The following is a 26489-nucleotide window of genomic DNA, read 5'->3' as shown; positions in this document are numbered from 1 at the left end:
CAAAAAATATGTGTAAAACATTAAATATACAAACAAATGTACAAAATACATAGTATTTTGATACATAGCAATGGACAAAAATACAAAAGTTAAGAGATACAAAATACGTATTTAAAGTGCACAAAATATACAGAATATTTAAAAAGTTAAGTATTAAAAAAAAAAAAATCTTTTGAGTTAAAATACACAAAATGTGCAAAAATCTTTTTTTAATTAAATATGAAAAATAGTTCAAATACACAAAATATACAAATGGATTTTGTATAAAAAAATATATATATATAAATATATATAAAAATATTTGCATTCTATATAATACAACAAAAATATATACATAAAATCTAAAATATTTGACATACAGTTCAATATTTTAAAGTAGTTGAACTGTACAAAATACAGAATAATCAAATGTCTCAAAGTGACCGTGGTGCTCTGTTTGCTGACTCAGGAGTCTGGCATGCTGAAAAGTCCCATCTTCACCCCCACCACGGGCCGTCAGGAGCACGGCCTGCTCAACATCTACCACGCCACGGAGGGAGCCCAGCACCTGCACATTCTGGTGGTCAAGCAATATGAAATGCCTCTCTACAGGAAATACTGGCCCAACCACATCCTCCTGGTGCTCCCCGCCATGTTCAACAACTCCGGAGTGGGTGAGTGATGATGAAGAAGACTGTGTGTTCATTATTGTGACTGAAACAACTCAGCACTACTCTACTGCTGTTTCTTGTTGCCTAAATTTACTTTTACCAAATTATAGTACTTTTAAGAAGTAAATGAAATACTGTAATTGTGATGATTTAGATAAAATAGTATACTATTTTAATTATGCACGTTTGTCATCAGCCACTGCATAGTGCATAACAGTAATTTGTGGCTTTTGTATTTTTATTGCATAAGTAATGTTTCCGCAAATTGATTAAAACAAAATTAAAAAATAGTTTTTCTTCCCTCAGAATTGTGTGATAGAAACTTGCAACTGCAAGTGATAAAGTTAGTTAGTGTGAGATATGAACTGCAATTGCAGGACAAAAAAAACGAATAATTGCATGATACAAAAAACTCGCAATTGCAAGTTATAGTAAGTTAGAACTGCGTGATATTAACTCACAATTCTGACTCTTTTCTAGCAGTATATTTCAGTATATCCTGCAATTGTTCATAATTGTGAGATATAAACTTGTAAATTTATACGAAAATGTCAGAATTGTGACTTTATTCATCAGAGTCAGACTTTGTAACTCGACTGTGAGAAAAGAAGTGTGTATATTGAACTCAGTATAGCAAGCTTATCCCACAATTCTGAGGAAAAAAAGGATTTGCAAAATTGCGATTATTCAGTGCTTTCATAGTTGAGACTGATTGTGTTGATGTGGCGTTTCAGGAGCGGCTCGATTCATGATCAAGGAACTGTCCTATCACAACCTGGAGCTGGAGAGGAACAGACAAGAGGAGCAGGGCGTCAAACGACAGGACGTGTGGCCCTTCATCGTGATGATGGACGACTCCTGCGTCCTGTGGAACGCCCATCAGCCTGGACCCGAGGGCAACAGGCATGTAATGATAAATGGATCCGTGGACAGATTTGTTGGATTGTCGTTGTCTAACATCTCTGGATTCTGTGTCTCTCTCTCTCAGCGCGGTGATGAACGTGTCACTGAAGAGCGTCCTGCAGCACATGGAGGCCACTCCTAAGATCTCTCTGTATGCCATGTGTGGCCTGCGCAAATGGAACAGTGCTTTGTCTTCTCAAGCACCCACAAGCCCTTTCTCTCGCTGTCACCTGCACGACCTCGTCATGCTGAACGTCGACCTCACCCAGAACGTCCAGTACGACCTCAACCGGTGAGTGTTTGCACATGTAGTTTTGAGTACTAGACTTTAAGTCATTAGTGATGCACCAGTAACAGTCTAAATGTGTGTGTGTGTGTAGGTTCACATGTGAAGAGGTGGACTTTAACCTGAGGGCAAACAGCAGTGGTCTCCTGCTCTGTCGGTTCAATCACTTGAGCGTCATGAAGAAACACATCCCCATCGGAGGACATAAAGACTTCCTCATCAAGCCCAAACTCATGGTGAGCTTCAGAAAGGACTGCTTCAAAATGCTTCATTACATCCAGACGCTAATATTAGCTTGTTAGCATGACATTAATGGAGACTGCAGTTATAGTATACATTCACTAGTGGGCGCTATGAAATCATATTGATTCTGGATTTCATGCATTTTAAAAGCTTTCTATCATCCTAAAATTTACATTCACTACGTATGTCTGCGAGATTTGTGCAATTTCTATAATTAAATATCGATATATTAATCAATAAAATGAGTAGAGTTACAATACCATTCAAAGGTTTGCTGTCAGTAAGGTTTAATTTAAGAAATGTATAATTTTATTCAACAAGGATGCACTAAATTAAATCAAAAGTGACAGTAAATACTTTTATGTTGTCGCAAAAAAAAAAAAATATATATATATTTGAAATAAATGCTGCTTTTTTTGTACTTTGCAAAAAAAAAAAACATATCACAGTTTCCACAAAAAACATTTTAAACATTGAAAATAATCAGAAATGTTTCTTTAGCAGCAAATCGGGACATTAAAATGATTGCATTAGATTAGATTCGATATTTTTTGGATTTGACACATTTCTGGGACTGTGAAAATGTTTTGACAGTTTGTAAAGAACGAGTGTAATTGTAAGACTATGTGTTTTGTGCCGCAGAGGTTGGAGACCCCGGTGCGTGTGTGTGTGTCTCAGTATGTGTGCGCTCCGGACAGTGAACACACACTGCTGTCTGCGCCGGCTCAGTTCCTGCTGGAGAAGTTTCTTCAGTCCTGCAGCCACCGGCTCTTTCCTCTGGCCCTCTGTAACAGCGCTAACCCCGTGCTCTCCATAGACAGCTACCTCAACCTCGGCCCACAGGTGCAAATAAATGACAAGTCTCACAATTCAAGAGATAGTTCACTCAAAATCAATGTTTTGATTATTTACTCACCTTAAAATAACTCCAAACCTGTGTGCTCTTATGTATGTGTTTCCTGGAGCACAAAAGGAGAGCTTTTGAAGAATGTTCACGCAGCTCTTTTCATAAAACAACAGCTAGCTATTATTGAATAAGTATCGACAGTCAGAAAATGAAAACAATTACTTGAGACACAGTATTGACAGTTTATTGTGTTTCCAGATTCAGATGTGTTACATGAGCTCCCGGCCTCACTCGGTGAACGTGGATCATCAAGGCGTGATGTTCGGTGGACTGCTGCTCTACTTGTGTGACTCCTTTGTTGTTTCAAGCCTCCTGAAGAAATTCAACTTCCTCAAAGGTGAGGCCGGGTCCCTTACAGCTGGAATGTGAAAAAAATAAAATAATGATTATATAAAAAGAAAAATCCAAAATACACTCACACTGTCAAAAAGTTCAAACGGTTTGGAGTCAGTCAGGTTTTTTATTTTGTTTTATTTTTAAATACGTTTTTTTTTCAGCTTACCATGGCCGCATTTATTTGAACAAAAATCTATAATATTATTACAATTTTATATAGCTGTTTTCTATTTGAATATATTTTAAAATGTAATTTATTCCTGTGATGCAAAGCTGTATTTTCTGCATCATTACCGATCCTTCAGAAATCATTCTTACATGCTGATATGTGATATAAATTTGTCTAAACTGAGATGTATACATCATCTGAAAGCTGAATAAATAATCTCTCCATAGATGTTTGGTTTGTTAGGATCGGATAATATTAAGCCAAGATACAACTATTTGAAAATCTGGAATCTGATGGGGCAAAAAAATCTAAATATTGAGAAAATCACTTTTAAAGTTGTTCAAATGAATTCTTAGCAATGCATATTACTAATCAAAAATTAGGTTTTAATATATCTACAGTAGGGAATTTACAAAATATCTTCATGGAACATGATCTTCAGTTAATATCCTAATGATTTTTGGCATAAAAGAAAAACGATAATTTTGACCCATACAATGTTTTTTTAGCTATTGCTACAAATATAGAGACTTGAGACTGCTTTTCTGCTTCAGGATCACATATGATATCTTTTTAATCAGTTTAATGAATCCTTTCTAAATAAACGTAATCTCACTGATCCCAAACCTTCCCATTTCTATCATCTCAAACAGAAAACCCTGTTTTTCTAACTAAAATAGCTCATTCAAATTTCTAAGCTCCGCTCCACATACACATTGAATATGAAAGTTCATCAGAACAGTAACAGCACATTGTGCTCCTGTGAGGAGATTGAAATCATGATCACTTCTGTCGCTGGTCTTGCAGGCGCCACGCTGTGTGTGATCTGTCAGGACCGCAGCTCTCTGCGTCAGACTATTGTGCGTCTGGAGCTGGAGGACGAGTGGCAGTTTCGTCTGCGGGACGAGTTTCAGACGGCCAACTGTAGCGAGGACCGTCCCCTCTACTTCCTCACTGGCCGCCATATCTGACCTCCTCATCTCCTTTTCCCTTCAACCGCTTGGCTGTTTGTTCTCCAGCATCGTAGCTCTCCAACACCGGCCATGAGGATAGATCCGTTGAAGAAATGACAGATGCAGATTTTGCGTTTCCCTTTTTATATTTTGGAAAAATGTGTTTGTTGGTGATTGTGCTTGTCCTAACACACGAGGACACTGCGAAGGATATGTCCTTCTACACATGATCTCAGGGAATTATGTTCATAAGACTGCTATTCTTTCTTTCTTCTTGCCTGCTTTATGTACTGCTCACCATTAATGCCGTCCACCAAAGACCAAGGAGCGTTTCACTGGGAAATCTCATCATGGTGAAAAGACAAAGGATCTTCTATAATCTTTAATCTTGCCAAAGATATCCAAAAAACATTCCTTGCTCCTCAGAGTTGTCAGTCACCCAAGTTTCAATTACTGATGTCAGCAGCCGCCAATGAAAGCCATTTCTGATCTTATTGATTTCGGCCAGAATGATTGTAAATGCCATTTGGTGCATGTCTCAAAAGTGTTAAGGCCATGTTGTTTAAAGTTAGCATCGATTAATCATATTCTTCATTGAAACATTGCCTTTATTGAAGTAGCTGGGGATGTTTTGGAGTTGCACACTTGTTAACGTTGACACAATCCCAAACTCCACTCTGGAAGAGACGATTAAGATCAGTGAAACTGGAAAAACAATGGCCATTTCATAATGATAGCTACCTATATATGGTATGTTTGAGAAGATGAATGTTCTGAATTGTGTTTAGGACTTTGTTTACATTTTAAGAAATGCCGATATTAATATATATGACAGACTTTGGTTTTGGATTCTGGCTAGTTTTACCGAAGAGTCACTTTGAGCCGTATGTGTCACGGATCAAACCATGTCCTTTTGTTTTTCCATGGCACAAAGAATCTTCCTAGGACCCATTCGTTTCTGTCTCGGGTGATTTATTTAAAATGAGAAAAATGGATCCCTTTTTTGAGGGGTGGTTTTATTTATTGAAAAAGCTTCTTGGACTGATAATCATTGAAATATCAGGAATGCTTTGCTAGGTCAAGTCCTTGAATTCATCACCAAAAGCTTTGCACACAGATGATGTATTAGAAATCGATTAATGTGAAGCATACCAGATGTATGGTTTACGTTATTATGAACCAACTGGAGTGTTTGGAATAAAATGCACCGGTTCCCATAATGATATTGAATGTAATGATGAAGAAAGCCTAAAACCCACTGGACAACCTTTCGAATGTGTCTCATTCGTAGCTAATTTGATGTGCACATAAATGATGCAATTTGCTTCTCACAATCTCTGCATCTTTCCTGTCAGCTGTGAAATCTTCTACCTCGTGATCTACTGCTTTAGTAAACATTTGATTTCACAAAAATGTTGTTGTTGCTGTCGAGATAAATGAATGTAATAAAGTGTTATCTACGATTTATGTGAAACTTTCTGATGTCAAAAATGTTCTTGTTCATTGTCATGTGCAGGTTTAGCTAACTGTATAAGGTATACTGTACCTTACTGTGTTGTATCTATTGATGATAAGCTGTTTCCGTAACACAGTCTTATATGTTTGCTGTGTTTATTTGCCGAGTCAGACCGTCAGTCATCAACCGATAATGAACCTTGTATACAGTCACTTCTGTGCTCAATATTGCAGGACTCTGTATAAAATCACACCACAGTTCAACCCAAGAGAAGTAGTGAACTTTAACCCTGTTAAAGCAGCGTGACACATTATCAGTCCACTCAGCTCGTCGAGATATCCTATGATGACTGCCAAGGGTGAAAGCCTGTGGGTGGTTTTCGAGTGAGGAGTGAACCGCAGAGTCCAAAATAAATCTGGCAGGCGGTGTTTTGATGCTTTGCTACATCCTATTATAGTCAGAAGAGCCCAGATGCCCTACTTACATGCCCAAACACACACAAATTCACACTGAGATGCAGACATATGCTCTGTTAGAAACATATACTGGCTAATAATATAAGGCTGAATATATACAGTGAATGTATCCTGCAGAAGCAAAAAGAATTGAAATGAATCATTCGTTTAAAAAACATACTATGCTACAGTAATGGAATCGGATGGTAATACCATGGTTTTATATTAGTTATGTGTCCAGAATGCCTTGTATTTCAAAAAGTGCATTTTCTTTTGGTGAAACATTATGTTTTACATAAACCCTCTGGAGTAAACATATATTTTGATAATGTTAATGTCTCACTCATCTTCTTGGTAACTACTTCTCCATCTGGTTAGAGGTTTATAATGAGATTATAATTAGTGTATAGCAGATATGCTATACATTGATGATCTTAGCAGTCTGCCCTTCCAGTCTGGATGGGAATTTAAACAGAAAAGGGCTTGGAATGTGGGTCAAAGTTCCTTCAAACAATGTCTCTTATCGAGCTCAAATTAAGTTTATTAGCACAAACCTGGCTTTATCCGATGTTTAAAGCTAATTATTGCATATTTATTTAGCTTTATTAAGCTTTCTTTTATTTAGCTTTTTTAAACAAAACATTTTATTTATTTATTTATTTTACTCTTGACCTCGGATGTGTTGCTTTAAATACTTTTTTCTACAGCATGACAGGATGTAGTAAATCATTTAGTAATGAATAAGTATTAATAATAAGTAAATAATTGCATTTTCTTAGATTTTGTACAGATTGTTGACTGCATCAAGTCAAGTTCAAATATTCAGCTCTGTTAGTGTGAGAAAAATGAGCAATCAAATAGTTTAGTATCAAGCATGTTCAGAAATAACTAAAAAGCAATATTGAATCCCAAACTAAATAATCTTTACTGAGTCGCAGATTGATTTAGAAAAATATCAACCCTGTGATATTAAAGTTTGTAGCTGGAAAATAACAAATCAAATAAATTTAGGATTTTAGGTTGTATGCATGTCCCAAATTGTGGTAACAGAATTAAAATTAGAGTTGCAAAGGGGTGGAAAATGTCCTGTTAATTTACGTAAACTTTCCAAAAATCCCTGGAAGAATTTCTGGAACATTTTCAGAATTTACTGGAAATGTTTTACCTTTTTGCAGCCCTAGTTAAAATTATGCACATTTATTAATGAATAAATATAATCATTTGACTTCCTAGCATTTAAAAAAGAATGAAAATGAACCTGCAAGGTCTGTTGTATACTGTATTCGTGGAAAATGCATTTTATTAGGCTATTTGATATATGACTGTGAGATTCAGATTACAACAGTGGCATAATTAAATCATTGCCACATCAATAATATATTTACAAAACAAAAAAAACTGTACAGATGAATTCCATAATTTATTTAAGTACATGTGCATTTTATTCTACATAGACATAGATCTGGTATTAAAATCTTATTGCTGCACATGTTAAATACACAATCCTTTTATAAATCTATAAAAGGAAAGACGTCTTCATGGAAAAATGTCCGTTGTGCTACAGGTTTTGTGATGCATGTCAGTACAGTTACTCAATGACACATGCTACTCAGAAACAGGATGGAAGGGAAGCAGAGAAGAAAGCGTTTTTAAAGTCCACAGAAGCAGATGCGGCTGACAGTCAGAAGCACAATATGAAGCAGCACCGTCATTAGAGCAGAGAAAGGTCAATATACAACACATTGCTAGGCGGTTTAACTAACATCTAGTTCTGGACATCATATCATTCCTCCATGAAAATCACTACATACAATTATATTGGGGTGGATTTTTACATCATTTATAAAGAGCTTCCTCATAAAATCCCTGTCACCGCAATGTCATACATACATCCTTCATTTCAGTTTGAGCTATTCCTGTCATTCTCACATAAATATTGACTGCTCCTGTCCATTTTTTCTCATTTTTTATATAATTTAATTAGCCGTGGGCAGGATTTCAATGGCGCCATCATATAAAAAGCTATTTGAGTCTGAAGTAAATTCAAAGCAATGATATTTTAGTTTAGACAAACAGTAGCTCAAGTCATTTTCATTTTCACAGAATCCTTGAAGCCAAGTCCGTCTGGTTCAAGAAAACACACTTGACTTACAGGGCTACACAGGTAAGTGCCTTCAACTAAAATCAGTGCAATTTTCACATTCCTAGTCATAAAAAACAAAAACAATTAATTTACAAGGTTGAACTAGTCAATGTCAATATAACAGTACTGAATGAGGGAAAAAAGTGCATGCGGTACATTCATATGAAAAATAATAACTGATATGATACAATCTTTTCTTGCCTTAAAAACACAAATGGGAAACACAAAGAAAGTGGGGTTAGTCCCTGAGGGCTACAAAGCTACAGACATTTAAGATACTTAAACATCAAGTTAGGGAGAGAATTGGAAAGATACTGTCTGTAAATACGTGACAAGTCTCTACTGGCTTCACACACTTCAGTGATACTTCAACTGATACTGTAGAGTACCAGTGGTTCCCAACACCGATCCTTGAGGCACCCCAACACTGCACATTCTGCATGTCTCCTTTCTCTGACACACCAATTCTTGAAGTCTCTACCTATGAGCTGATGAAGCATAGGTTTCAGCCTACACCTTTTCGGTTATTATGTATAACTTTATTTATTTTTGTATGATTGATTGTCTGTGAGGACCGAAATTAAATAAATTTACAAAAATTTACAAATGACCTGAATCAGGTGTGTTTGATTAAGGAGACATGCAAAACGTGCAGTGTGGGGTGCCTCCAGGATCGGTGTTGGGAACAATAATAATGACAATAATAGTGAAATCTAACGTTGCTGAACTGGGAACTCTTTACTTAGGTGTGGTTTTACGGCATCTTTGAATCATTATTAAAAGTTTAGGTAAAGCCTCTGCAACCAATTTTCAGACTTGCACAAAACAAGTGCACAAACGCCCTCCAACATTCTCGGGTCAACCATTTCTACATTAGTGCAATTTGACAAAATCTCATAAAACATCTAAAGGCATTTTGCATAAAAAACTGACAGTTTTTGCATAATTTCCATGACAATTAACCCTTGTTCTGTGTTTAAAACACTTTAGCTAATTTAGTGTTCCCAGTCGAAAATTAGCAGCCTTTTAAACTGCTTGGAAACATGTCATATTGGAATTAATCTTTTTGTCAGCTTGACAGCTTTCAATTAGCACAGGTTTGGTATTTATTTTTGGAGCCCAAAAAGCATAACAATTCTCAAAATATTTAAGGAAGTTATTATATCCTGTGTGAACGAAGTCGGCAAGCTTTAGTTTTAGTCCAATGTGATAACATTAAATAACATTTCGGGGAAAAAGAATCCAGGTCAAAATGACTGGAACACAACATTTAAGCCAACTGTCATCTATTTTTTTTAGTAGCCTTGTGTGGATGTTCACTGTCTTTAAACCAAAATGGCCTAAAATATTTATATACCCGTTGAAGCACAATGAAACTAATGCTGATTTTGATTTAGTGGTGAACCTTGACATTTCTTTGTGATATTGTACCAATAGGTTACAAGGCTTGTTGTTTTTTTTGTTTTTCAGGACAATCTCATCGTCGTGTGGATTCATGTTGAGTAACATCACCTGATGAGTGATTCAATGGTCCAGGTGGATGCTTCCTTAAATCACTTTTAGAAATACTTAATTAAGCGAGTCATACGCAGACATGCAATTAAGAAACAAATAAGCGCATCAGTGGATGGACGGATGGAACATGCAAGAATTTCTAGGAAGAATTTCAGTTCCATGAATGCAAATGTGCTTAAAACTACTAAAATAAAGAAATAAATAATAATAATATTAAATCCTGGCCCTCAAGTGAACCTGTGCACTTCATTTTGGAAATGTATACAGATTTTTTTTGCTCATGGCTGTAGAGGGAATGGAAAGAGAAGGTCAGTGGAGATCATCCAGACCGCTGCCATTCTCAAACACGGCACTGGTGAACTGGTGAAAGACCCGGTCCATGTAGGTGCTCTGCCGTGGCCACAGACCCTCCAGGAAGCCAATATGGCCGCCGTGACAGGTGATGAGCAGCGCCACATTGGGGTTCTGCTTCACCGCCTCCACCGGAAAGGCTGAAAATGAAAGACCATTTTTAGCTCAACATGGATGGGACCTTTTCAACTTGCTGGGCCAAAATCAAGTTTCTTTCGCTTCACCCCTAAATGTAAATGTCACGTTTTCTTAACAATAAGGAAATAATGTGCTGTAATCTCTCACCATGATTGGGGGAAAAGACATCGTCCGCTGCATTGAGGCACAGCATTGGCACCTGCACAGACTTGATCTTGTGAATGGGGCTCGCGTCTAGATAGTAGTCGTCATTGGATGGATAACCGAACATGATGGATGTGAAACGTTCATCAAACTCTCGGATTGTTTTAGCCTGTGGAATGCAAGCAATAATACGAAATACTACATTAACAGCATGTGACACGGCATTGTGCAAGTCAGAACGACTGACTCACCTTCATCACGTGGTCTATGTCATACTGTTTTTCAAGAATGGTTCGGTGACTGCAAAAAGAAAAGAGGAAAATGTCAGGTTTTGGTGGTTTGGGATCATCTTTATGTAAACAAGAACTCTATTCATAAGAGTGACATGCTTTGTAATTAAAATAGTAGTTCACCCAAAAATGACAATTTGCTGAAAATGTACTCTCCCCCAGACCATCCAAGATGTAGAGGAGTTTGTTTCTTTATGGGAACAGATTTGGAGAAATGTATCATTACATCACTTGCTCGCCAAATGTTACAGGAACCACAGTGCAAGCTTAATTCTCAAAGTTGGTATGCCTGACAGAAGCTATTTAACTTTTTAAATTTCATTTTGTGTCAAAACTTTTAGCTGCCCAATTAAATGAAAGAGATGTCAAATTTGTTGGTGATATTAATTCTGGCTGATCCATAACACTGCAAACGGTAGGTCAAGTTGATCGCATAGCATTGTGGGATAGCGTACCCAGTGTAGTGTGCGTTGTTGCAAACATAGAAGGTAATTTGGTTATTATATGCAAGAAGAAAAGTGCATAGTGTACTGCATACTACAGATATGGTAAGAGTAGTACATCTATTTCAGGCAGCCGTTTAGTAGTTGCATGGTATATATATACTATATCAAACACAACTGTAGCATTTTTTGTAAGTTGACGATAAGCGGCTTAAAAGTTCATTAAAAGTAGAATAAGCCCCATATGTGCAAATTTTAAATTCAACGTCCTGTTCTGGAACTCGGTGTACTTCAGCATAATACGTAACAAATTCTGTTTAATCTTATTTGGCACATTTGGTAACACTCAACAAGAGATCAAACCCAAAAAGGAGGCAGTCGAGGACAATGTCCTCTGCGACGGGACTACACACACACAGACACTAAACTGTGGTGATTTAAGCCCGGTTTAACCCCCTGTGACTCCACTGACCGGTCCACGGATGCCTGCAGGCAGCTGGTGAGGTAGGAGTTGAAGAGGAAGCGGTCCAGGGGCTTCTCCAGTGAAGCCGTGCACTCAAACACATCCCAGCCTGCCGAGAAAACCACCACTCCCTTCAGACGCACCTCCGAGCCCTTCCGACCCAGATAGTTCGCCAGCATCATCCTATATGATGACATTTAGATATATAACATTTACCACAGTGGCGACAACATATAGCATCTCACATATCCAAATTAATTTGTCTCATCATCATGTGTGGCTGCTAGTTTTTTTGTACACAAGCCGTGTGAAGCTGACCCTTTTCTTTCTGTAAGACAGAGTGGTATAGAGCGCCGCTTTTACTTAGAACCAGGTATAAATTTAGAGTGAAATGACGCTGTGAGGATCTGGGAAATTAAATGTCATCTGGGGAAATACATGCATGAACAAAGCATGAATTGGGGACACTTTATAATACCAGTCAGGAATAAACATGTTAATATAACGCTTTTCAGGGAAAAACGTCCATTTTTCAGTCGTGTATGGGTTTGTTTCCTTCATAATAGATGATGTTTTAATGAAGTGCAGTATGTGTGGAGGTGAAACTGCAGTGATTATTCACATGGATACATGGAGGCTTCATATATCAATAACAGTCTTTTCCTGGTTTAATAATCACAAACACCAATCACGGTTTGATTATGTAAGTTTGTCTGTGTTTCTCGCTTCACAGAAATTTCAATCAGTTTTCCCAATAATTTTAACCAGCACAACTGTTTCCAGCATTGATAATAATAGTACATGCTTCTTGAGCAGCAGATCAGCATATTAGACTGATTTCTGAAGATCGTGTGACCCTGAAGACTGGAGGAATGATGCATCACAGGAATAAATTACATTTTAAAATATATTCAACTCCAAAACATTAATTTTACATTCGAAAAATATTTCACTATATTTAGAAATAAATGCAGCCTTGGTGAGCAGAGGAGACCCCAGACTTCTGAATGGTGGAGGATTTCACACAGACAACTGCATGCTGACTCTCTATTTAATTAAAGGCCCTGTACAGTTCGGATCAGTGGAAAACACACTGCTAGAGTGTCCTGGTGTGTGATGTGTGATCATAGCAGCTGAATTCCCATTAAGGGCAGGATAAAACCCTGTGTGTGTGTGTGTGTGTGTGTGTGTGTGTGTGTGTGTGTGTTTGTGTGTGTGTTAAACCCACCCGCCCATTGAAACCCCAGCCGCCATGAGCGGAGCTTTGTCAATGGTCTTCTGGACATGTTCGATGACCACCTCCAGATCCTCTGTGTTCGCTGCGCAGTACGTCCTAGGCGTCTAGAGCACAGTGAGCAGAGGATATAGGACAACCACAGACACACACCAGAGATCTGCATTTATACTCAGGGAATCTTTCAATCTGACTCTAAGATCAAGCATGCATTTACTGATTTTTCCTACAATTACATCTATTTCAATGGGACAATATCATGCATCTGCAAAGGTTTTTATGAAGATTCTCTTCAAACATCTTCAAACATTTTATTACTAGCTCTCTGAGTATCACAGCAGGGATTTTAAGCGTCTTCTGTTGGACGGAAAAACCAACAAAGTTCTTGAGTCAGAGGAAAGGATTTATCGACAGGCTCTTGTATACAAAGCTTACAAACATTAAATAACTTTAATTTGAATAACTGATACTCATGCTGGCAGAAGTGTGTGTTGCTTATGCCAAAGCTTAACGTGACAACATTTTGGTTTAAGTTACTGAACAAAACACCGAGATAAAAGGTTCTCTTTACCAGTAGCTTTTCACCCGATACTCCTCTGTTATTGAACACCACACATCTGAAAAACACAAGAAAGGATTCCCAGAACGTTTTGTAGTTGAATTCTTCATGTTCTCAAGGCATTCATTCATTTGTGTAAAGTATAAAGTACTTCCAGTTTTGTTGACTACATTATAGTTCTATATCACTACACCACACTCGCACACACACAAGTTCAAATAAAACTGACATTTCATTAGTAGTTTAAGGAAGTACATCCCTCACCTGTAAGTCACTTTGGATAAAAGTGACCTGCTAAATAAATACATGTAGTTCTTCCATCTACACAAGCATTTTAGAGATCCCACACAGTGACAGTGTTTGTGTCATTAGGTTCTCCTGAATCTCAAAGTCATGTCCTACACCAAATGATATTAATTGTTGTGAACTCAATCATTTCCCTTTGAGGAGGGCAATATCTTGTTTCACTGCATGTGTATCACACACATTACATGTATGGAGCTGATAAGAGCACAGCCAGAGTTATCTGATATAACATGTAACTCTGTACAGTCAAACTACATTCCTACTTCTGCTCTCTTCCTTCAAACAGGTTTGATATCACTCCATTTAAGCTACTTTCTTTCTCTACATTTCATTCTGGATTTCTTGGGTACTCCTCCAAAGACAAACTGCTGTTATATCATCAACTAAAACTAAAAGGGGCTCATTTACACGACAACATTTTCAGCCAAAAGCTGGACGTGTTTTGCCGGTTCATTTACATGGCATCTGTGTTTTGGGGACTGAAAACACGTATTTTTGAAAACGGGTTTCAAAGTGCTTAAAACTTGCATGTTTTTGGTAATATGAAATTTTAGTTTTGTGTCTCTGTTTTATATTCAATTATAGTTAAAGTTCTAGTAATTCTGATGTGTGTTTCTGTCATTTTAATAGTTTTTTTAATAACTATATGTATTTATAATTTTTTTAATTATTAGTTTTAAGTTTAGCTTTTTAACAAAAAAAAAGAACAGTTCAATCAGGCAATTAGATGAAATCAAATAAGTTTTAGTTTTTAAAATATATATTTCTTTTCTTTTGAGTAACTAAAATGTTTTTTAGACATTGTACACACGGAGTGTAATAAATGGCAAAAACTGTCAACCCTCTTACCTTTCTAAAGGCATCCCTGGACATATTATTTCACAGATTGGTCAATTATTGCATTATTAATTAACAAATATTTTTGTGCAATGACTGCTAAATCGATAACAGACCACTGTCTCTGTGTTACTCTAGTTGTACATCTCTCATATCATACAGCTGTCTCGTTCTTCTCCAATAACTCATGTTCATTTATTGATTTATTTCTCATTTGTTGTCTAATAAGTGCTGCATTGATTTTGACTGCACGTCATTACTTAATGTAACTTAAAATACCACAACATAATTTACTAAGTATACTGTAAGCATTTTGAAATGAAAAAGACCAATTTCAACATCTAAACAGCGGAGATCCCGAAATCCATCAGTCGGTACACAAATGGCTCATTAAAACTTCACGAGGTTAAAATGCTCAGCTGCAAAACAAAGTTAACATCTATAGCACATGTCACTGATTTTGTGTTAGTGTGCACAAAGATGTTACAGGGGTATTGTAAGCTACTCATGTTCTGGTGCAGGTGTGGCATAAAGCTAACAAAAGCATCCATTCAAGCCTTTCTGAATCCCATGGTATAAAATGTGCACAGCTAATAGAAATTGCTGCTGTTGAAGTGCACTACTGCTGCGGTTAGGATTCAAGTTGAAGGGGAAGGAGAACACAGTTGTGCATTAAAAAAACAGAAATTGTGATGATTGTAAAATATCTGATATAAGCAAACTTGTAACGGCACATCAATTTATCTATATTAATGTGCTTTTAAGAATTTAAAATTCACAGGAATGATGTGTAGGTCATAAAAAGGACGCAAGAGCATCATAAAAATATTACACATATATCATAAAAGTAGTCTATTCAACTTGCTTCTGAAGTCAGTGAGTCATTGTGCCAGTAAGGTGAAATTGACAGATAAATTGAGTTAGTTTTTTCCCCAGAATGATTCAGTTTTTGAGATTTACAACATTTGATAAAAACACATTTGAATTTTTTTTTTTTTTTTTAAAGAGACAGTTTACCCAAAACTGAAACTTCTGCCAGTTGAGCCAAACCTGTTTGACTTTTTCTTCTGTTGAGCACAAAAGAAAAATGTTGGTAACCAAACAAACTTCTAGTAGCCACTAACTTCCATAGTACCGGGAAAAAATACCATGGAAGTCAATGGCTACCAGCAACTGTTGCAAAACATCTGCTTTTGTGTTCAACAGAAGAAAGAAACGAAGAAGCTATAAAATGCACACATCCAAAAACTTAAGGCAGGTGCTCGATCACATGAAACACTTCACTGTCAATAAACAAAAATCAGCACTGCCTTAAAAAATAGGTTTATTAATTAAAAATAAGTAACAGAAGAAAGAAACTCATGCAGATGTGAAACCAGTTTAGGGTGAGTAAATTGGGACAGAATTTTTGGGTCAGCTATCATAGTTTTGGGCTAGTTTTGTTCGCAGACCTGGCTACCCTTGATGTGCTATTATTTCTCACTGTGACTGAACTGGAAATGGCTTGATTGGGATGTGTAAATATGGATTATTGAGTTCCATAGTATAACAAGCATTCTTTATCAAGAGAACAAGTACATAGTGAATCATCATGACCCTTTTCTAAATGAACGGCTGTGAATCAGGCTGCTCACCTGTAGCCCAGATCCCGGCTTTGCTGTACCATATGCAGAATGTAGGATTCGCGACTTGTGCCCGTCAGTCCCGGGAGCAGCAGCACAGTGGGGCGCGTGGACTGGTCCGGGTGGGACGCGCTGTCATCATTGTCAAACCAATCCAGAGAGATCTGGCCTCCATCTGGTGCTGTAATGAGCTCACTGCCGGACACACAGAACAGCTTAATTTAGGAACATTCAGTCAAACTGTAGAATTGTGTGTTAATACTAGCTTAAGCTCTCATAAATAGTACAAAGAGAGAAACTGTTACAGGAATGTTAGTCCGCTTACAAAAGTACCATAAAGTACCATTGCAGTACAACAGTTGTATGGCAATCCGTATCACACCACAGCGGCCTCTTAAGCCACTTAAAATGTACAGTATGAATGTAATTGGATTGAACTGCAAACAAAATAGTGTGCTTGGTTCTTCTATGCAAACTCCGTTTAAATAGTTTGTGCTTGTATAATGAAAACCAACTTTAATGCTTAAGCATGTAAAATGTAAAAGTGATTGAGATCCTGATTGAAATTACCTTTAAACTATCAAACGAATGTACTTGCAGATGACTGAGAGCATAACATATCTGATATTTAAAACAAAATATACTAGTACAATATATATATATATATATACATGGTGCAATTTGGTCTATGCCTCTGGTGGGGATAAAAACACTCGCAAACCCACTCAGACGTCCCGATCTGAATCTAATTATTTGAGATACGCGATCCAATTGGAGCGCTTCTAAACAGTGGATCATTTCGCGACACAAAATTGCGCAAAATTCAGTTCCTGTTGATACTGTGTTTTTTGCTCTCTTTGTCTACATAATTTCTTTGTTTGGAAATTAAATCATTAAAATTATTAGGGCTAATGTACAATGTTTTTATTACACTGTGATCACGTAAAATAATTTTCCGTCGTGTTAAAAACATTTCATGACATACCGCCTAAGATTATTATCTGGTGCTTGCCTAAAAAGTTGGGTCAACCTCTGCCTTTAGAGTTTTATACGCCTATAAAAAGTTTTCAAAAGCACCCCCCCGTATATAGTAAAATATAATCATAACTACTTAAAAGGATGTTTGATTAAAAAGGATTAATACATAGAAATTCAAAATACAGACACATCAGTATTATTGTAAATCACTTTATTTTGATTAGTATAGTGATTATTAAAAAAAGTGCTTTTTCGTCACAGAAATAAATAACAAAAAAATATATATATTATAAAATATTTTAAAATAAAACAAAAATAATATATGTATTTCACAATATGCTTACTTTTTAACTGTTTTTTATCAAATAAATGCAGCCATGGGGATCATAAAAGTCATTTTTTTATTGTACAGACCTCAAACTTTTATTAAATTGTAGAAACTGATTGTTAAACAAACACTTATCTGACTAACTATTTACTCCAAATTAGTTGAGATAGAAATGTTCTCTATGAAGGTCAGGCAGAAATTGGCTGAATTCGGCTGATATTTCTGAATGAATGGACTCTTCATGACTCCTCCAGAGACTCTCGTGTTGTTTTACAGCTAGCTTTCTCAGAGACCAGACGTCATGTAGAGCTACATGTGTGCGATGTCATTTCAGAGCCAACATTGAAGATGCACTCTAGACCAAGTCTGTCTGCAGTCACTGCGTCACTCTGAATGTGGGAAAGTTTTTTATAGACATGTAAATCCCACCCTTCAAAACGCCAGACATTGAGAGACCAATCTGTCACAGATCTTTTTTTTTTTTGTAGGGGTTCACAATTTGGCCAAGAATGTTGTGGTCATGTATTAAGATGATGATGATAATAATAATTTGTTATATTTATCATTAATAAATCAAATTTGAAAAAAGAAAATAGGAAATATTACTAGTGCAAAAATCTTACAATTAAAATGCTATTTTAAAAAGATCCAGGTTTGCTTTATTTCTTTAAAGAATAAAAATAATAATATATTTATTTTTAATAAACATATAAAATACCATCTCTTTAAAATAAAACATTGTGTATTTGAGAAAAAGCTCAGCTGTAAATTTCAATTTTAACATTAATATTTGTTTCATATTCAACTGAATTTATTTTATTATTTAAAAAGATATGCAACATTAATACTGTATATTACTGTGAACTAAATAAATAAATCTGTGAAAAAGTGAAAAAGATAAAAGTGTGAATCACCAAAGCCTTGCTCTATAGACTTCTATTGCGAGTGCTGTGCTGCAAACACAGATCAGACTACTTTGATTATTTAGTAAAACTACTGTATGTGGCCTTCAACCACCTAGATTCCTTTAGTACCAAGACTTTAGACACTAAATCTGAACAGAAAGCTCAAACCCTGCTGGTATTTGATGTTGCTCTATCCCGTCTGGATCTGTATTCCCAGGACATTCTGTTTCCAAAACAGAAGCTCTAATTTCACACCTGACTACATGACATTGGCGGTGTCAGAGACGGATGACATCACACACCAGAGCATTCAGTGCGTCCCAGCATGCATCACACCCTTCCTTCCTAACAGGAAAGCGCAGCTGCCGGGGCGGTCAAACTCAGACGCCCTTGACTTCAAACACTGTCCTCGATCGTTGCACACAAACAGCAGGATCCGTAAGCAGATTTGCTCGCTCATGCCGGCTGCATATTGAGACGTAGGACACGGATTAGCTATTGATTCCAATCCCGTTAAAAGCAGCGCAGGTGACGAGTCGAACAGAACGGATGCAGAGGATACTGCATGCATGCATCTTCTCTGATCGCTGAGCAGAAACACACAGGAGGTGATTTAGCCTCCAGATTGGTTTAGTGAGAGATGCACTGCAGCACTGAATCAATAACTAACAGTTTCTACCATAAGATAAATATACTGCCATTCACCACACAAAACACTGTTTCACCAGCTAACTATTTTTTTTGCAGCAAACAATGTTCAAATCCCAGAGGCTTTAAAGTTGCAATGTAAACGAAGTACAAGAGATTTATTTCCTGTACTGTGATGGGAAAATTATGATATTTCTTATTACTGAATGAATTATAAAACAAAATAGGAAACATTATTATTGTGAAAAATACAATTTCACTCTAAAATACAATGAATAACAATAATAATCAAGATATTACATGTTAATTAAAATGACAAAGTAAAAATTAAATAAATAAATAATTATTTTTGCAATAGGGTCAATAACATATATCATATAATAAAATATAAAATGGACTGTTTTCATTTAATGCTGTTTGCAAAAAATAATCTGTGAATCTGCATGAGGCTACTCTCTCATCAGACAATCACTGCATCAGAAAATCAATGAAATGAATGCTGAAAGAAGCTCTCTGATCATCTACCAAGGGCTCTTTTATATGTTAAAGAAGGCTAAATGTATCCTCAAGAGGAGAGACGGTGGCAACTTCAGTGTAGATGAAGACTCAGCTTTTGGCAAATTAACCTTCAGACTGCTATTCTTATACCTTTAACCTGTTATTAGGCAATGGCAAATTAAAAATAGGAGCTACATACAATGCATATTCACCAGCGTTCAGAGAAAATGTTCATTTCCTGTCTAAAGCAAGCCTGGTATTGTGATCAACCACTTCCTCTGACTTTAAGGCTTGTGAAATGGTTTGATAGTGAAAGATGCCGGAGTAATTATCATGCATTACCAATAATTGTGCATTTCTTTGAAAACTTTTATTGGCTTGGTGGAGTGAAGCCTGACACATTCTGACTGTGAGGGAAGTGTGCTCACTTTCTGTAGTTGACCCAGGGCTTGGCGGTCACGAAGGGTCTGAGCAGCGTTTGCACCCGGCTCTCCCAGCACCAGAACGTGGGGTAGTATGTCTCTGAGACCACGGGGCATTTGTCCCTCAGGAACTGATGAAACTTCTTTCCTCCAGATATCAGTATGGGCTTCTGCAAGACAACGAGCAAAGGGACTGGTGGTTATCTCAGAAAGCAAAACTAGAACTAGGGATGGGACGGTATGAAAATTTAATATCACGATTATAGTGACTAAAATTATCACGATTATCAATATTATCACGGTTTTGTTGAAACGAGATGAAAGTGTTCAAAAATAGTTGATGCTCACACTGAAAACATTTCAGCAAGTTTTATATTTAATAATCAACAAACAACTAATAAAACTAGCAACTCTATGCACTTAATTTAAAGAAAGATTAAATTCTGTGGCATTTCCTTCCTTACAATGAAAAGTGTAGAAGCATAGAAAAGTCACTGACTTTCGCCATTCCTTCTCGAAAAAAAAAACAAAAAAACATTGTGCGCTGCGCTTGCGTCAGACTGTTGCTGGCTGGACATGATTTAATAGCGAGTTATTAAAACCGCGATAATCAAACACGGTTTTAATGATAATTCATTTTTAAACGATATTACTAACCTTCAGCACATTTTATCACGGTTATCAATAAAACCGGTTATCGTCCCATCCCTAACTAGAACAGTTAAATATTTCTGTGAAAAAGAAAAATAGCTAAACTATTCATTCATTTACCCCCTCCTTATCCCCTTTTCATTTATAAATTCACTCATTCAATCATTTATTCATTCATTTATCCACTCATTAATACACTCATTAATTCATTCACTAATTCACTCATTCATTCACTAATTTATTCATTCAATCACTCATTTATTCATTCATTCACTAATTCACTCATTCATTCACTAATTTATTCATTCATTCACTCATTTATTTATTCATTCATTCACTAATTCACTCATTCTTTCACTGATTTATTCGTTCACTCATTTATTCATTCACTCATTCACTCACTCATTTATTTACTCATTCACTCACTCATTAATTCATTCACTCATTCACTAATGCACTCATTTATTCATTCATTCAGTAATTCATTCATTAATGCACTCATTCATTCATTCATTCATTCATTCACTAATTTACTCATTCGTACACTCATTCACTTATTCATTAATTCACTCAATTATTCATTCATTCACTAATTCATTCAATCATTCACTCATTCATTCACTCATTCATTCACACACCCATTCACTCACACACACATTCATTCACTCATTCATTCACACACCCATTCACTCACACACACATTCATTCACTCACTCATTCATTCATTCACACACCCATTCACTCACACACACATTCATTCACTCATTCATTCATTCACACACCCATTCACTCACACACACATTCATTCACTCATTCATTCATTCACACACCCATTCACTCACACACACATTCATTCACTCATTCATTCATTCACACACCCATTCAATCACACACACATTCATTCATTCACACACCCATTCACTCACACACACATTCATTCACTCATTCATTCATTCACTCATTCATTCACACACCCATTCACTCACACACACATTCATTCACTCATTCACTAATGCACTCATTCCCTCGTTTATTTATTCACTCATTCATTTATCCACTCATAATTTATTCACTCATAAATATATAATTATTATAATTATGATGAATAATAATTCAATTAATATTAACAAGACAAATTTTATATAGATGTATTTTATTGACTTATTACAATAAAGAATATAATTGTGACATAAAAATACAAAACATTTTTAGGTCAAACTTCAAGAAAATAAACTGTTTAGCCTAAATAAACTTAGTCCATAGTGACTTCATGAATATCCTATGAATAATTGTTTAATAATTTTAATAGTTTAATTGCCGTAATTTATCTTTGTATAGTTTTATATTTATTTGTGCCATTTAGATCTATTTTGTGACTGTTACAAATTGTGACAACAACAACAAAAAAACAATCACCGAAGTTTTATTACCATTATTTTTATCCTATTATGTTTATCCATCACTATTTAACAATAAATCAGTGTTTTGTTCAGTGTGATATAGATTAGAACACTAGTGAATTATAATACAATATGCAGTGTCACTACCTTAAAATGTATTTCCTCGTCTAAGCTTTAAAATGGGGAAATATGGTTTTAAGGCACTATTTTTTTCTACCTGTGTATATGTTTCAAATGCAACAAGAGAGTAGAATAAGACCTATTTTGACAAATGGAAGCTTTAATGCGTATTTCAAAGCGCATTATGACATTAATATCTGTTCTGCACGGAGTGACAGGACTACGATGACGTAATACAGTCGCTTGCGTCTTTATTAGCCGGTAGTCCGCGCGCAGCGATAGGCGTGCACGAGCATCCGAATCACGCCATTCATTTGTACATTAACGTGAACGGACAGACAATGTCCTTACCTTGGCCACAGAGAGCAGGTAGTAGCAGGCATAAGCGGCGCTGAATCCGAGCACCACTGAGAGTCCCACCCCAGAGCCGAGGAGCCCGACTTTGACTTGGTTTTTGAAGTAATGTGAAAGGTCACTCGTAAATAAATTAAAATTAAGCTCCAGTGAGATCATGGCCCTATAAAGCCCACGGTTCCGGTCTCTGAGATACTCGAGCTGCTGCAGCTGAATAAAGGATGCAGAGGTGAACAGAGACAGGAGTTTAAAGACGGAAGATGGGTGGCGCTCTGCGAGGCGACTCTGTGCTTCTTTTATGGAACAGACCGCAGAAGGAAGGCGGAGGGGGTGGGGCTTGTGACTCGGCGTTTCTTATTGGTTGTTTGATTGGATTGCGTCAATGTCCATTTAAAGTCACACACAGAAGCTGTAAAGCCTTCACACGAAACGTTGGTTTAATTGCTTTTCAAAATATTATTAAAGAGTATATAAAACACAGATATGACGAAAGGGGGGATAAAATTGCATTTGAAAACTAAATTCTAAATTACAGAAATTATTTCAATATGTATTTATTTAATACGAATTTTACATTTACATTTAGTAATTTAGAAGACGCTTTAATCCTAATCGATTTATAAATGAGTACAATACAAGCAATCAAAATCAACAAAATAACAATAACGTCTCAGCCTAACGCAGTATGCAAGCGTATGTATATATATATATATATATATATATATATATATATATATATATATATATAAATATATATATATAAATATATATATATATATATATATATATATATATATATATATATATATATATATATATATATAAATATATATATAAATATAAATATATATATAAATATAAATATATATATAAATATAAATATATATATATATATATATATATATATATATATATATATATATATATATATATATATATATATATATATATAGACACACGAATAGAATTAGAATAGAGAGTGGTAAAGTTTAGAGGGTCAATGCAACCTTCTGGAGGGCAAATAAGCCTGAGTAGAGAATTTAGGTTAAGGGTTGCAGAGCCAGTGCTGGTTTTGTATGCAAACATCAATGCCTTGAAATCTACACGAGAAGCTATTGGTCGCCGATACAAATTGATGAACAAAGGTGTGACGTGCGGTCATTTTTGTTCTTTTCTTTCTTGTTAAAGACTAATCTTGCAAACTGTATTCTGGATCATCTGCAGAGGTTTGATAGAACTGACTGGAAGCCTTGCCAAGAGAGCACTGCTGTGCAGAACAAGAGCTTGAACGGGGAGTTTTATAGCATGTTTCGAAAGAAGTCAATGTAATGCCAAAATAAATGTAAATCAGTTTAGGCTAAGGCTTAAATAGAGCCTGTATACATATGTCTGAACTGCTTCCTGTAATATGGTGTCACGTGATGAGTGTTCCTTTACTCAACGCGGAAGCAAATAACCAATAAGAATCGTTTGTGGTTCCATGAATTTATATTGTATATGCGTGTTTTACTCGCGCTTCTTGAGTGGATTTCCATTTGCGTGTGTCAGTGTCGAGGCTCTTATACGTGTGGATTTAGACGGTGACCCTCTGAGTCGTAATTCGACAAGGAATTAAAAATGTTTCCGAGTTTCAAATGTAAGAAGAGTGAGGATGTCGTCATATCACAGAGCCCCTCCCCTCGATATCACAGTCTCCGCCATGTTGGCAGGACACCGGCGGCGAAACAGGATTGTTTACGTGTGTTGTTAACTCGGTAGTAGAGGAGGTTCTCGCAATTCTTCACTGTTTTAAAATGCCTGGAAGTTACAGCTGCGTTAAAACCGCTCCAGTACCTCACACGATACATATGGAAAACATAGGAACAATGGAATACAGTTTTTTTTAGATTACACCAAGCGCAAAACAGCGGTATTTGGAGAAGCTCTCAGGCATCCAAAATATTGACCCATACGAGCTCCCTGCATCTTAATGGCACAGAGATCTGGACCATACCTCCATGCACATATATGGACATTGTGAATTATCTTGTTTTTGGTGCAAATTACTACACAATGCAGGAGTTTAAAAGCCTCAAGTCTTTGGAAAGTTACGAGGCTTTCTGCAGGACACTACAAGCCTCCAAGTGATGAAAACAAGCGTTGTACTGGCCAAAGTACGTTTCTTCACATGCGTTTTAGCGTGTTGTAATTATACATTGCATTTAGCAGAAAATTCTTGACCAAAATGACAAAGTACCTTAAATAACTGCCACTGTTTCGTAAACACTAGATTGTAACGAGATGGTCAATGGTCCAGGTCTCTGTGCCGCTGCAGGGGGCTCTTATGGGTCTATATTTTGGATGCCTGAGAGCTTCTCCAAACACCGCTGTTTTGCACTTGGTGTGAGCTTGTTCCTGTAAGGTCCCCTTTCTTTCGCCTTATCTTTTTGCATTGCTTTACTTTCTTCTTTTCTTTCTCGTATTCGTAGATCCGTCTCTGTTCCGCCGAAATAATAAATGTGCAAAAATGAAAGAGCTCTGAAATGTTTAGTCGCGCCTCTGTGAAGTTCTGAAGGCATTGCCCCTGGCAACCATAGACTGTATAAAAACCTATACAGTCTATGATAAAAACCGATAGCGTCTCCTACCATCATGGCCACCCGGCTCAGACCCCGCCCAAGTCAACCCGCTGCGGTCTTAGTCATGAATATTAATTAGGGTACGTGAGTGGACACTCAAGGAAGGTTACTAAGCAACGTCAGTCCAACCTAATTAATATTCACGACTCACGAGTGTCGTCCCTCGGGTGTAGTCCAGTTTTTAGCCCCTCTACTGATTTTAGCTCGTTGGCTGTCTTTATATGGAGAACCAGTGGATTATTTTGAGATTTGCCTGTACGCAATTAAGTATCTGCTAATGTCTATGTAAGCAGACTTACTCGCAACACTGGAAAGCAGCGATATAAAATGCGATGGTCACTTCATTAATAATAGTATAAAATAATGACCGCAGTTTTATAAGAAAGTTTGTCTGCTTAGTAAGTTTTTAATGGAAATAGACAGAAAAGCTGCAGGATAGCGCCCTCTATCGAAGACAAGACCCACTCGAACACAGGCGCTTTTGACTTAATTTTAATTAAATTAATTAAATAATTAATTACATTTAATTAAGATTTGTCTTAATTTTAATTTCAGTAAACTGTCTTTCTCGTATGATTTATTTTATTTATTTTTCTTTTTTTGTTCTGCTGAACTGAAATGTCCTTCACATTGCGCAGTAGCCTACTGGTTTCTTGCAGCAACAACAACAACAACAACAACAACAACAACAACAAAAAAAAATATATATATATATAAAAACACCTCAAAAAAACCTTTTTTATTACTATAATCATAACCGTTATTTTAACAAAAAACAAAAAACAAAAAAGAGAGTCTGACAAATTACATCCATCAGTGACACAAAAACAGACAAAATTAAATAAATAATAAGAAAGGGAATCAATAACTAAACCAGTCAAAGCATTTACAACCAGGGGGGTATTCCAGAAAGCAGGTTATGTGACATACCCGGGTATGTTTAAGAGTAAGTAAATGGATAACCTCAACTTTCGGTTCCAAAAACGGAGGTAACTTTCAGGTTATGTTAGTTGTCATAGCCACTCACTCTCTGAACATAACCTGCTCCAGAGCAGGTTATGATCCACGATTAGTTCACTTCAGCGAGCCTTCAGTGGGCGTGATAGATACCGCACAACATATGTATATATATATATATATATATATATATATATATATATATAT

The 26489-nt window shown here is 36.3% G+C and overlaps 2 protein-coding genes across 4 annotated transcripts in view; one reads left to right on the top strand and one right to left on the bottom strand.

Moving 5' to 3' along the window:
- Window positions 1-4531, top strand: part of LOC132096838 (GREB1-like protein) — a 29808-nt gene extending 25277 nt beyond the window's left edge. For 2 of the 3 annotated variants that reach the window (XM_059502478.1, XM_059502477.1), the window contains exons 27-28: window positions 449-653; window positions 1385-1839. In XM_059502478.1, coding sequence (XP_059358461.1) covers window positions 449-653; window positions 1385-1695 — 516 coding nt within the window. In that variant the 3' untranslated portion in view covers window positions 1696-1839. Of the gene's footprint in view, window positions 1-448; window positions 654-1384; window positions 1846-1933; window positions 2076-2724; window positions 2926-3187; window positions 3327-4301 lie in introns of those variants that run through there. The other variant, XM_059502479.1, reaches the window with a different exon arrangement.
- Window positions 4532-9555: 5024 nt separating this feature from the next.
- Window positions 9556-22984, bottom strand: LOC132096836 (phospholipase ABHD3-like). The gene is made up of 9 exons (XM_059502476.1): window positions 22705-22984; window positions 20189-20352; window positions 16416-16598; window positions 13651-13696; window positions 13074-13186; window positions 11855-12028; window positions 10901-10949; window positions 10653-10818; window positions 9556-10507 (listed from the first exon to the last, which is right to left on the bottom strand). The coding sequence occupies exons 1-9, from the start codon at window positions 22864-22866 to the stop codon at window positions 10326-10328; spliced, it is 1239 nt and encodes a 412-aa protein (XP_059358459.1). The 5' UTR covers window positions 22867-22984; the 3' UTR covers window positions 9556-10325.
- Between the last annotated feature and the right edge of the window lie 3505 nt (window positions 22985-26489).

The sequence above is a fragment of the Carassius carassius genome, chromosome 20 (assembly GCF_963082965.1).
Source record: "Carassius carassius chromosome 20, fCarCar2.1, whole genome shotgun sequence".
Classification (NCBI taxonomy): domain Eukaryota; kingdom Metazoa; phylum Chordata; class Actinopteri; order Cypriniformes; family Cyprinidae; genus Carassius; species Carassius carassius.
Note: the sequence above shows the minus strand (reverse complement) of the source record. Positions and strands in the feature narration are given on the sequence as shown.

Excerpts from the sequence above, each read along its gene's own strand:
- LOC132096836 (XM_059502476.1), bottom strand. The coding sequence starts at position 22,866 with ATGATCTCACTGGAGCTTAATTTTAATTTATTTACGAGTGACCTTTCA. Across the intron at positions 13,187-13,650 it reads TATCGGGTGAAAAGCTACTG|ACGCCTAGGACGTACTGCGC; the intron begins GTAAAGAGAACC and ends ACTGTGCTCTAG. Across the intron at positions 12,029-13,073 it reads GCTGGGGTTTCAATGGGCGG|GATGATGCTGGCGAACTATC; the intron begins GTGGGTTTAACA and ends GTCATCATATAG.